Genomic DNA, 13,245 nt, shown 5'->3' with positions numbered 1-13,245 from the left:
TTGTGAAATGGGAAAAAAAATATTCAAAAGAAAAGGGAAACTACAGTGGGGCAAGGGGAAAGGAAAGAAGGAAAAAGAAAAACAAAAAATAAAATGGAAATAAATCTTTGTAAACAGGGAGGGGAAGATGGGTTGAAGGGAAGAGAGGGGACTGGGAAAAGAAGAGGAATCAAAATATATCATGTATAAATTCCTTATGATGAATATGACCATTATGTATATCTACAATGTGCCAATAAATTAATTCTAAAAAAAGAAGAAACAATAAAGCTCCATAGCTTTAATAAAAAACCAGAATTAATATACTGCGATTTGAAGCAATAACAGTAGATAATAGAAAGTTGCCATTAATCAAACAACTATTGGGGCTGGGGATTTAGCTCAGCGGCATAAGCACCTTCCTTGCAAGTGTGCGGTCATGAGTTCGATCCCTGGTACTGATAAAAACAAAAAAGACAAAAAAAAAACCCAACTATTACACACAAACAATTGTTATGTGTACATTTTCAGCATGCAAATAGACTAATAGTTCACTTTCAAAACTGTGGTTCAAAACTTAATTTATTCAAAAAGATAATGTTAAAAAAAAAGCCATGAGATTGAAGGCAAAATTTAAACCCATAGCTCCATGGAACTTTGTCAACAGACCATGTTCCTTTCCAATATAAGGTACAGAAAATACACTGTATCTAATTTTGTTACTTAGGATTATGTGTACCTAGAAGCTTTTCAGTAAAGATTAGTTTTTGAATATGTTTGTACTTGTGCACATACTCTCTTCTAGTTCCTCATGAGTCATACACAGTAAGAATGGGTAACTGATATAAATCGTTGAGGTCCACACCATTTATCTGTATGACTCACGCCTGACATAACATGTATACACAAAACCTCTCTCTGGAGTATAAGCTCCATGTATAGGAAGCCAATAATATTTGTTGAATAACTGAGTGAATAACATGAGAAAGTTGAAAATAGCAATATGCCACCAAGGAAACTATAAAAGTTTTTCCATTAAGAGCATATTATCATAAATTTATCACCAGCATAATTTAAAATGTGGTAAGGATCATAGATTCTCCTAATATGATCTAAGGAAATCTCCCCAATCCTTTGGTCCTACCTCATTTATACCCTGTATAAACTTGACTATTAACACCTGGATTGCTTGATCTCATAAATAGTTTGTGCTTTCTTCCTTGGTGACGCTATTTTGTTAAACCTCCACTGGCCTTGCCCTTCTTCTCATGTCTGCACCTTGTGGGCGACTGCAAAGCTTGAAGGTTAAGCTGGGATCCCTGCTCCCTGAACGCCTCTCTTGACCATCTTTCTCAGCGAACCTTACCCCTTGGAAGATTAGTATATATGTACATGGCTTACTTTCCCTACTGAACTCTTTAAGATTTGGAGGAAGAAAATTTTATTTTTACCTTTATTATATTCCTCACTAGGAATTATAGCAAAGAAAGATCCTCAAATATTGACAATAAGAATTGTCAATTTGTCTAAGAATTTAGAAACAAACAAAACAGTTTCTTAAAGCCAGTAATTTTTCACAAATATCACCTAGCATGGATTTCCATGTTACCAGTAATATACTGAGGTTCAGCAGATGCTGCATATCTATTTTAAAAAGACATTAAATCAGCATAGTTAAGTAGAAAGACCATTGTTAAAAGCATGAATTCAATATTCTGAAATGACCACTTAGTGTTTTAGCACATTTTATTTCTAGTTTCTTCTGTAGCCAATAAAATAATCTTACCCCTTAATCTTTTGTTTAGCCTACCTAGGTACACGTTATCATCAGAGAGATGATTTAGTGTCTTTCAGAACAGAGGAGAGATAATAAATGAACTTTTCTGTCTTCCTAGCCACTACAGACAAACCTCATAAAACTGGGAAAAGTGAATTCATGCAGAGTATACATGGATTTTTCAACTTCCTTGCAACAATTTGCAGCACCATTTTGCTGTTAATTAATTTCTTTAAAATAAATGCTACTAAGAAATATTTTCCAGGAATATTCTGACATAAAAAGAACATACACTAGTGCTTGTTAAATAAAAAGTGAAATTTGACTCACCATGAGACAACTAGCTGTTTTAATATATGCCACTATCTGACTGTTGGTGTAAGAATAAACATTTCCACACTTTTCAAAGTTCTTTCTTACTGGATGATTATTATCCACCTTTATTACAGAAGGTATATGACAAATTTTTTAAATCCTGACTATTAATAGCTAAATTCTTCAAGAAAATGTTTCTTTCCAGTTATAAACAAAATTGTGTTCATTCATTCCCATCAGCTCTCCCCAGCTCTATATCTTACATCAAGTGATGGATCTCGTTTATAATTTATGAATACATAAAAATAATTAATTCTTGTGTCCACATTTAGAAGCGAACATGTTATAAAATATTAGAGATTTTAATAGGACAAATACAATTACTTCAGTTCTTTTATACAACTAAAATATTTACATTGTGTCTAATACTTTTCTTCATTTGCTAATCAATTTATACCTGCACTTATGTGTCTTCTTTCCCATTTCAGTCTGCATATAGAACTGTGAAACATATGTTCCCACTGAGCGAAGAACCCTGATGTTAGTTTACACTGTACAAATGATAACAGATAAGGAAATGATGGGATTAAGCTGGTCAGGGACTTGCAATAACTTGCTATGATAAGAGCAGCTGCCATATCAGTTTATTAACCCACTAAATCACCACTAATAAATAAGATGATAGTTTTTGTCCATCACGTCTGAAAACCAAGATTTGGTTGCTCAAAGTCTACAAAAATTAAAATGTAACCAAATCAAACAGTCCCCTATGTGTGTGAAATCTATTTGTGGCCTCAACTAGGTTCCTTCTGATTTTTTCCCAACCTGATATGAGTGAGGGGAAAACCCAGGTTCTTTGCAGGCCTCTGTGCTCAGGGCCTAGTACCACTGAGGCACTCGTAAAAGTCTTAACTTCATAACTGCTATTAGTAGTGAAAGGTATTTTCCCCCTATCTGAAAGTTCTTTGAATCTCAAAAAGTTTTTATAACCAGTTTTGCACATTAATACAAGTATGAATTTATTATTCCATTTGTAACATATTCATACCATAAAGTATTCAAGAATTACTCTGTGACTGCACTGCACCAATAAAATTTTGTTTCATTTTTTTTTCAAAACAAGATTTTAAGATATTACAGATCACTATGTACTTCAAATGCGCACCAGTAAAAATTTAAAAATTAAAGAAAAAAAAAAAAGAAACCTGACAGTGAAGCAGGTGTGCTCGGAGTGAGGCTTCCTGGTCACACCTGTTGACCTGCAGAGGTTTTTCCCATAAGCGTTGGCAGCAGTGGTTTCCTACACAAAACATCACACTTGCACCCAGGCACAAAACCATCCTGTTTCTAACTGTCTAACTAATACCATCTTGGCAAACGATAATGTCTGGACTTACATAATGATTATACACATTGGGTTTTTTAAACCTTTAATGAATCTACCTGTTTTCAATGTTTTAGCTCTTCCTTTTGATTGAATAAATTTTTGATTTGTTTAAATGAACTTTTAAAAAATCTCTCACTTTTAATGAGTGAAAGAAGTAGGGGCTACAGCAAAATGAGAGTTGTGGGGACAGTCACCGCGAGGTGCAGTTTTTTCAGAACCCAGAGAGATGGAGTCTGGGGATGCACACAAATTCAATCTGTCTGTAGGCTACAAACCACACAGCTCAGTGTTTTTTAATTTCAAGACTGCACACGTGCACTAGTGAACTTTAGAGCATGGCCTTGCTCCATAAGCTGTAAGACACCTGAAGTCAGTTTTAGAAACAGTGAGACTCATTTGTCCCTGAATACACATAAGCCATTTAAATTAATCAAACCCAACCCTAAGTGAAATGATTGGACCTGCTTTAGTCTATGAAAAGTTGACAAAACTTGAAAACTTGCTTTTAATAATCACCAGAACAGTTACATAATATTAATATATTAATATTTTATAATAATAAATATTTTATAATAACATATATTAATATTTTAATATACCATCTAAAAATTTGGAATAAATGAATAGAAAATTTATGTTTTAAAGTAAATTTTAAAATATTTAGTAATGGTTTCCTTAGGGTTACTAAATTAAATGTTATTTCAACAAAATAAGTTTTGTAAAATGGGGAGAAATTATGACTTCCTGATTCTCCCAGATACATTTACTTCATCTATAATTCTGCTTCATTCAGTTGTTTATACTGTATATCCATTAAAAATATCTTTCACACAATATAAACATATGATATATTAAACAGCCATTGTACAATGATTGTAAATTATAAAATAATGCTTAGGACAAAAGTTGAAATGCAAAAAGTAAAACTGCACTGGTGTTGAAAATGTGCCTCTGAATAAAACACAATATCTCTATGTAAAATTAATGATTAATAAAGCATTGATGAATAGTCTAATATAATAAAATTTAAGAATGTTAGGTCACTAAGAAAACTTAATAAAACCTATACTTCATAAATCACAACTCCCACCCAAAAGCTGTTTTGTAGCTATGTTTTGGTATCAGAAAGAGGGAGGCTATTTTACATTTCTTCGATTAGTAAGCATAAATTTTAGAGTCAGATGAACCTTCACAGAAGTGTCAGCACTGTCATGGGACAGTATCTTTGTGGTCATGGGCAAGTCAATACCTCAGACTTCAATTTCCTCAGTAACTCCAATCTTATGTCCTTTATGGAAACATCAGAGACAACGAATGTGCACATATGTCCATTGTTTTTGTGCAGTGTTCAATAAATAGTAACTTCTGATTGCATTACCAAGATTTTTATATATTCAGTAACTAATTTCTGTTATTAAGGAGAGTGAAGTAGAAAATATTTTTTCTTCCATTCATTGTTATACATTATCTCATTTAATTCTCACAACAATTGCAGGAGACATTATATGTCATTTTACTGATGAAAAGTGGCATCACACAGCTATCTATGGAAATGTGAGATTCACAGTTAAATTTATCCCATTTTAAACCCCATCTTCCTATCTACTGGATTATGTTGCCTTTTAATATACTATCTTCCAAAATAAAGCCTGAACCTATATCTTGGAAATAAAGTCAGGAAAATCACTGAGCTAAGAATAATCACTTCAAAGCAAGACCATTTACAAGACACATAAATTCCACATCTTTCTCTATTAAAAGACAATTTAGATAAGGAGATTTATTTTATAAAAATATCAAAACTGTAATAATCATGTCATAAAAAGCAAATGGCCTACCATCAGTAAGTCAGGAAAAACAACTGTTCCTGCTTTGACCTTAGCATACCTATGGCACTCAGACAGCCAGATAAATGGCCAGGAGTTATCACATGCTGCTCTATCAGCCTGAGCACTAAAGCCTGACCAGTGTCACAATGGACAGGGTTAATGATTCATCCCTAATCCCCAAGGCTCCTTTGGGATTAATTGACTTTCTCTGCAGCCTGCAGACCCCTCTTGGATCTTGTCAAGAGGATTTCTCTGCATTGCTGTGCCTTTTCCCCCCATCTTTCCACTTCAAACACTGTCTGATCTCTCTCTACTTACACAATTCAGCGGGGATCAAATTTCGTAGAAATCATAAAGTGACACTGAGTCAATTTTTAAGTAAAACTGACCTGGTTAGAAGAGATCAATTTTGTCTGTTCCAATATACTTTATATTTCTTTCTCAGGTCACAATACCATTAACATTAGTTGAAACTAGTTAAATAAATATTAATTGATAATCTATTATGTACAGGCAGCAGAAAGGACATAAAAGCGAATGGAATAAAGTCTCTATCTTCAAAATCATTGCTGTCTGCTTAGGGGATGGGGTGATGCCACGTTGAACTGAGTACCAACAAGCAGCTCTGAGACAGAGCTGCAACAGACCAACAAATATGCAAAAGAGAACAGTCACAAAACATTCCTCTAAACAGTAAGATTTCAATACCTATGTAAGGAAGAGGCTTTCTCAGGGTGAGAGAGGGGATTGAACAGGAACAATAAATGACAGCAGAAGTGACGAAAAGGATACCAAGTAGAAATCCATGAGAAGATGGACTATATGCACATCAGTGAAAAGTAAATGGTAGGACAGGAAAATAAGTCAGAAAGGCATCACAGTGGAGCTGACAAGGTAGAAAATTCACCCTCATTAGTAGGAATTATGTGTCAGTGAGTTTCTGGGCATGGAAGAATACAATCAAATCTGAATGTTTAGAAAGCTGGTTTGGAAAATTGTCCTGAATGGGCCAGGAGACAGAGTCAGGTTCTGCCTATGACACTGGGAGTAAGAGAGACAAACTTAAGGGAAGCCAAACATAAGACCAAGGTACCAAAAGAGGGCAACCACAAAATACACCTAGATGTACTCAAGCACGAAGCATGCAAAATGTGACTGCACTGACATGGGCTTCACTGCAAACTATACAGGGCTTCAAAAATTTAGCATGAAAGAACAAATGTCAAATATCCTCTTCCTAATTGTATACTAATTATACAGTGGGATGATAATGTTTTAGACATGTTGGGTTACATAAAAGTTTATTAAATTAACTTGACCTATTCCTTTTTACTTTTTAAGTTGATGCCTAGCAGATATTTTTGAAGTGGATAATAAGGTTGCATTGTGCTTTTGCTGATCAGCACTGGAATAAGCGTAGAGCAGAAGACAGTGGAGAAACCAGAAAAGCCACAAAGGAACAAAAGCTGGGTGGTACAACATTGCTGCCAGCAGATACCAAAGTTTCTGTGTTCATCCCTTGAATAGCATACTAGCAGCAGCGGCGGCAGTGACAGCAAAAATCCAGTGGAAATGCGCCTTTGTTTTTGTGCTGTAAAGGAGCAGAGCAGGACGGAGAGAGGTGAGAAGTGGCAGAGGAAGTGGGCTGGTAGCTTCTTTTCAAGAAATATCTAAAAGAGGAATTAGCAACAAAAATAAATGTTGAAGATACCGAAGAGGAGCATGTCCTGGCTTACTCTATGTTCACACTGACATTAAAAGTTGAGCAAAGATGTTTTTCATGCAGATCATTTGTTGTGAAAGGGAAAAAGGGGAATATGGAGACAATATTATTGGGAAGAGAAAGCCAGAGGAAGAAGCTGAAGTGTGCATAGTCCTTTCTGTCTCAGGCACACTCTCCCCTCCTGGCACAGCCCTGCCCTGGCAGATGTGGATGGAGCTGCTTTTCTGATATATCCTTTCATGATGCTCCTGCCTTCAGTAACAGCTTCAAGATCGTGAAGACCACTCACTTACGTTAGTAGATAGAATAATATGAAGTTTGTTTTTCAATTTTTCCTTCTAAATATTATTCTGAAATCACCTTTTTCCCCCTAGTTCTTACAGTTGGTAAAAGTTTGCTTCATTAACAAGAAAATACCTAGTTTTGTACACTGAAAAAAGACAATACTGAGGCAGGGGATTTAGCTCAGCAGCATAAGTGCCTGCCTAGCAAGTGCAAGGTCATGAGATCAATCCTTGGTACCAAAAAAAGGGACAATATTTATTGCATATCCTGAGGAGAAAGAGAATCTACTACTCATCCACAAGTCTTACTTTGAATGGCCTCTTGTTCCAAGCCTTCGGGTTGTTAAGAGGGGGAATTTCTGGCGAATTGTCTAAAAAAAAAGAAAAAGAAAAAAGACAATTACTTTGGTTTTACTAATGCAAGCCACTCATAATCAATTAACCTGAGGAAAAAATATTGAATTCCAGGGAACCTCTAAGTGCGGTCTTATAATAGTTGGGGGTAAGAAATGTATCGGCAGAAGCCGAGAGGTATTTTGATAGGTGCGTTGTACTCCTGTGTCAACCAAACAGATGCTTTTTCTTGATATCACTACTGAGACAATATGTGGAGAAAGAAGATTTGGGTTTGTTTATAATGATCCCATCCATCCAAAGTTTTACTTATGATTAAATACCTATCCCCACCCCTAAGACGAAACTTAGATTTTAAAAGATCCACATATGAACTTCAGAGGGTTCCACAGCAAACGTTATACCTGTGTTAATCTCCTGGAATCTGTGACTATAATTTTCATTAGATTTTTAAGGTGCATGCATTATCCCCAGTTAAGAATTACTGCTGTAAAACACACTCACAAAATGATAATGTTCACATGGACATTGCAAGCAGCCTTATATAACCTACTCAGTTTACAGAATGAGTGAACATCATTCAAAGAGATGAAGGACTTTGCAGAAAGTCTCACAAGTTAGTTGTGGTTGTGGCTAGACCCCAGGGCAATTGATTACCATCTGCCATATTACACTGTCTCCATCATAGTTTTCAAAATAAATTTTTTTTAAAAATTGAGATTCTAGGCCACAGCATTCATTATTTTCTGGACAATGAATCCCTCTGCAGGTTAGAATTTGGATTTCTATTTACATGAGATACAGTATTTTGAGTTCTAAGCTTTTTAAAAATTCTCTGGCATAGCCTTGATTCTCAGACAACGAACCATGACAAAGGTCTGAGGGAACAAAGCTTCCTGAAAAGATGACTATTCTTTCCTGAGCCTCAAAATATCAACATACATAAATATAGTAGGATCGGCCCATGGATTCCCATCCTAACCATACAGTATGGGTAGAAAGAAATGATTTTAAATGAGAGAAATCTAACCAATCCCATTATAAAATCTTCAATTTGGAGTATTAACATACTCAGAGTATAACAGAGACTTAGGAAAACTATTGAGATAAAAAAATGAAAACATACAGACTCAGACAATTGAAATAATATGAATAAACCCTAATTGTATCATCCATCATCTCCATTTTTTGCTTCTCCACACAGCCACACCATCCTCTTTACAGAGAAATGAGCCTGCTTTAAATTCACAAAAGAGCTCCTGGTGGTCAGGATTCTACTGTTCAAAATGAAGGTGTAACCACGCAGGAGTTCCAAACACAGAATTTAAGATATTTCAATTGTACCCGCAAAGCAAACACTTCAGCCTCTCTTCAGAAAACTTGCTCAGAGTAATGTGGACCATATGCTTCACCTGCCTGTAACCACAAGATGGTGGCCAATGTGTGTTGCTCACCTTCCCAAAGGTAGCTGCGCAGGCTGGCTCCAGTCTCTCTTTTCTGCAGAAATCCAGGTAGTGTGCATAAAGGATGCAGCGTGGTAAACAGACACCTTCACACACTATGTAATTCTCTTCAAGCCTAAGAAAAAAGGCCAAAAATTAGGTAAAACTTTTTTCCTTATTATTATTTTTCCCTTTTCTCAGTAACTTAATGGTCATTTTGAAAGCAGACTCTATAAAATAATGAGTAGACTGGCTTTATTTTGGATATTATCAAAAATTAGACCACAGTGAATATAATTAACAATAACGAACCATATATCTCAAAATAGAAGAGAGGAACTTCATAAAGAAACAAAAAATTAAGGATATAGATATGCTAGTTATCTTGAGTTTATACTATTCAATGTACACAGGAATCAAAATATCATATTGTGCTTCATAAATGTGTACAAATATTATGTATAAATCAAAAACATTTTTTAAATTTTAAACTTTTTTGGGACATAAAGAAGGCAATTGCCCCAGGTGGGCTTGATCTAATTTGATGAGCCCTAGAAAGTCGGTGTGAAGGTCAGAGACAGAAGACTGAAAGATTTAAGCAGTGGCAGACACACTCATGCTGAAGAGATTGAAAAAGTATGATGTTGTGTTTTGAAGAGGTCCACCTCTCAGAGAGTAACAGGTGGCCTCTTAGAACTGAGGGCTTCAGTTCGAACAGCTGGAGAGAAAAAAAAGTCTCTCGATGGCCAGTGAGATTAAAAGAAAACTCAGAGCCTCAGAGGATATTTCAGCATCAAAAGATAATTGATTTCAGCCTGGTGAGACCACACACTTAGTGCCAGGAACTCGTTCCAGACTTCTGACCCGCAGAAACTGTTGTGTACTACATTTGCAGGTTGAGGCAAAACAAATCAAGTCACAGAGATTAATGTTAGAGGAGCAAGAAATCCAGTGAACATCTGCTAGTGCAATTAAAATACCACAGCTAATATAAAATCTCTCCTCCTGACCCACACTGAAACATTGGATCTTCTCCACAGATCCTCACTGCTCATCGTGGTTGACACCTTGATACGTAAATATCAATTATGAGGCTGAAAATAGCAGGTTTCTAAAAGAGTATCCTCAACACCAAAGGGCTGCCAGGCTTTAGGATGGTGAATGCTTACGTAGTATTACTTTCATTCACAGGCTACTCCTGAATCTTGAGTGCTTAGAGAAGGATGAATTTGTTCACAAAATACATGCGATAAACAATTTCACTTGAGTGTGAAGTTGATATGACGCATTTCTATCCTTACATCATTTTACTGTGTACAATGATGTGCTATGTTGTACAATGTGTACTATATGTACAATGATGTACAATGATGATCTAAAACATCCAGTATACCTAAAACATAACCCCAGTGTTGTCTCCAAACACAATGCATGTCCTTTCAACTCCATTTTATAAATTATATGCATCTTGAAATTTTAGCATAATACATTTAATTTGCAATTAAGAGAAATTTATATAAATGCCATAAATATTTGTGCTAGAAGTACCTAAACAGTAATCTAGAAATAAAAACTTCAAGATTCTATTCCTAGTCTAACAGTTTAGTAGGCTATTTAGGATAAAAAGTTATACCAACTTTATGAATGGTAAAATCATAATTATTTATAATTTAAGAACAACATAGAATACAAAATTAAAATTAAAATTAGGGGTGGAATCCTTCAAGACTTCTGATTTAACATATTCCCAATACACATAAGATAAAGGTTAAAAGTGTGTCTCCTGAGAAGGTAATGTATGAGACATCCATTTTTCTATGAAGAAAAAGAAAGATTAAAATTAGAACTATGGTTTCAAAAGGAATGAATTTGCATACATAAAATGAAATACGTGAAAACTGTAGCTAATGAGACAAATTTTTCACTTCGATTTTCAGTTCTAATTTTTAACCTATACTCTATAACTTCATAGAAGGCTATAACTTTAAAGAAAAATTCTATAACTTTATTTATAACTTTAAAGAAAAATTCACAAAATAAAAATAACTCAGATCTTTAAAAATTTATGATCTTCATTTTTAAGAGTGGAAAATTTAAACAAAAATTATAGTATTTTATATTTTTAAAAATATGAAAATTTCTGAGAAATATTTAGCTATTTAAAATTATGTTTTAACAATGTATATAATATTCACTTTTCATCTCTCTTAATATTGTTGTAGACATTTTTGTATATAAACAGGGCCAGGGAGTTAGCTCAGTAGTTCTAGCACTTGCCTACTAAGTGTGAGGTCAAGAGTACAATTCCCCGCACCAAAATAAATAAACGTTAAAAAATTTAAAAATTGAGTAGTTGTAGATACAAATACAGTATTAATTTGGGAATAGACTTGAAGCTGTTCCCATTCACTTCATTTGAACTGAAAATTAAAAAGTAATCACACAAAATATCTCCAGAATGCATATGAAATCAAAACATTTTCCCCAATTATCCTAATAATTTAGTAAATACTACTGATAATCAACTCAATTACCATATTTACAGATCTAGCGAATTCTTAATTAGTAATGTCAACATAAAATTTAATAAAGTACAATTTTAAAGGAATATTGGTTTATATTTTATATATTTGAGAGAAGTCATGCATGCAAGTACAAAAATTCAGTATATAAAAATTATAATTTAATGTTTAAGTAAATGAAAATAAATTTTATTGTATTTTAATCTATTTTTTCCAACGTTTAGATTATATTTTATATATAAATAGTCGACATAGTGAGTCATTAAATATATGATCCTTTTATCTTTCACTATTTGAAATTTGGGAGAAAATTATACTCCCATTTCTTCATATTATACAGAAGAGTTGTACTCTATATTTTTACCTTAGAGCTCTTTTCCTTTTAGATATATATTACAAAATGTTCTTTATATGTAGAAAACTTATTCTTGTTTTTAAGACTTTAAGTGCAATACCTGACATTTTTATAGTGAATCATATATGATAAGTGCTACAAAAAAGCTGAAAATTTATTTAAATTAATAGTGATTTCTTAGCTGTTAAAAGTCTGCCGTTTCATCTGCTTTATAGCCAATACAATATATTTAATTGTCCCTCCTGCGGATCAGTGTTAGATCCTTACTCCCCTTAAGCTGGTTTTTAAGGATCATATTTTATAAACTAAAACTGCCCAGTAACACGTGAGGACTGGGATGACCGCGTATTCAGTGCGTAAGTGTGAAAAATTGTTACTGCTCACACTCGCAGCAGTTACAGGTGAGCCACGCGTGCCAGGCGAGGCTTCCCCAACGCCGGACCGCCTCGCGCTCCTCCGGCAGCGCAGCAGACGCGCGGCTCCGGGTGAGTTTTGCACGCGCACGGACGGCTCGGCAGGCGCCTCGGGCCGGCGAGGACGGGACCCCGCCCGGCTCGGACACCCCGCTCACGCCCGCGACCCGCCAGCCTACACCCCGCGGCGCGCCGCACCCCGCTTTACCACTGCAGCGTGCGCTGTGCCTGCCGCTTCTTGTCGCGCATCAGCTGCGCCGCGGATTTGCGCGGGGACAGGCGCTGGTCCGCGGCCGGGGCTTTGCCGTCCGGGTTCTCCGCGTCCTCTTCTTCCGAGGAAGAGTTGCCGTTGCTTACACGCATTTCTGATTGCAGGTTTAGGGAAGATAAAGAAACCACGGTCACGCGAGGAGACTGCCACGCCTGCTCCCGCTCGGGCGCCGACTCCGTCCCCCGGGCGCAGCCTTTGGGGATGGAGCTGCGCGGGCCGAGCGCTCACCTGCCTTCACCCCGCGAGCCGCCGGGGGCAGCTGGGGCGCGGGCTGCGCACGCGGGGCGGCGTCCTCCAGGTCGGGAACCCGGGCCATCTCTTGCCAGACACTTGCCAGGCTCAGCCGGCTCCTGGGGCCGGCGGGGACAGCGGGGACCCAGGCGGGGCTCAGGGACCTCGCACAGTGTGGTTCAACCCGACCCGAGCGAGGGAGGCCGAGGCAAGATTGCTCCTCCCACCGCCCGCCCTCCTGGCGGCCTCTGCGGTGTCCACCGCCTCGCGCGTCACGCCCTGAGTTCCCACACCCCAGTCTTGATTCCTTTCTCTAGCTTTTTGCTGGGCCCAGAAGCACTTTGCACTCCTAAAACTTCCAGA

General features: G+C 36.6%; 1 protein-coding gene across 1 annotated transcript in view; it reads right to left on the bottom strand.

Annotated features, from left to right (window-relative positions):
* The window catches only part of Rfx6 (regulatory factor X6), a 60,007-nt gene extending 46,992 nt beyond the window's left edge, over positions 1-13,015 (bottom strand). Inside the window, exons 1-4 of the mRNA XM_063235028.1 lie at positions 12,842-13,015; positions 12,589-12,794; positions 9,103-9,226; positions 7,604-7,665 (exon numbers count right to left, since the gene is read on the bottom strand). Coding sequence (XP_063091098.1) covers positions 7,604-7,665; positions 9,103-9,226; positions 12,589-12,794; positions 12,842-12,967 — 518 coding nt within the window. The 5' untranslated portion in view covers positions 12,968-13,015. The remainder of the gene's footprint in view (positions 1-7,603; positions 7,666-9,102; positions 9,227-12,588; positions 12,795-12,841) is intronic.
* Between the last annotated feature and the right edge of the window lie 230 nt (positions 13,016-13,245).

The sequence above is a fragment of the Cavia porcellus genome, unplaced genomic scaffold (assembly GCF_034190915.1).
Source record: "Cavia porcellus strain 051 isolate PalLab524CR breed Dunkin Hartley unplaced genomic scaffold, mCavPor4.1 scaffold_24, whole genome shotgun sequence".
NCBI lineage: Eukaryota > Metazoa > Chordata > Mammalia > Rodentia > Caviidae > Cavia > Cavia porcellus.
The sequence above is the reverse complement of the archived record's forward strand: the minus strand, read 5'-3'. Positions and strand labels throughout refer to the sequence as shown.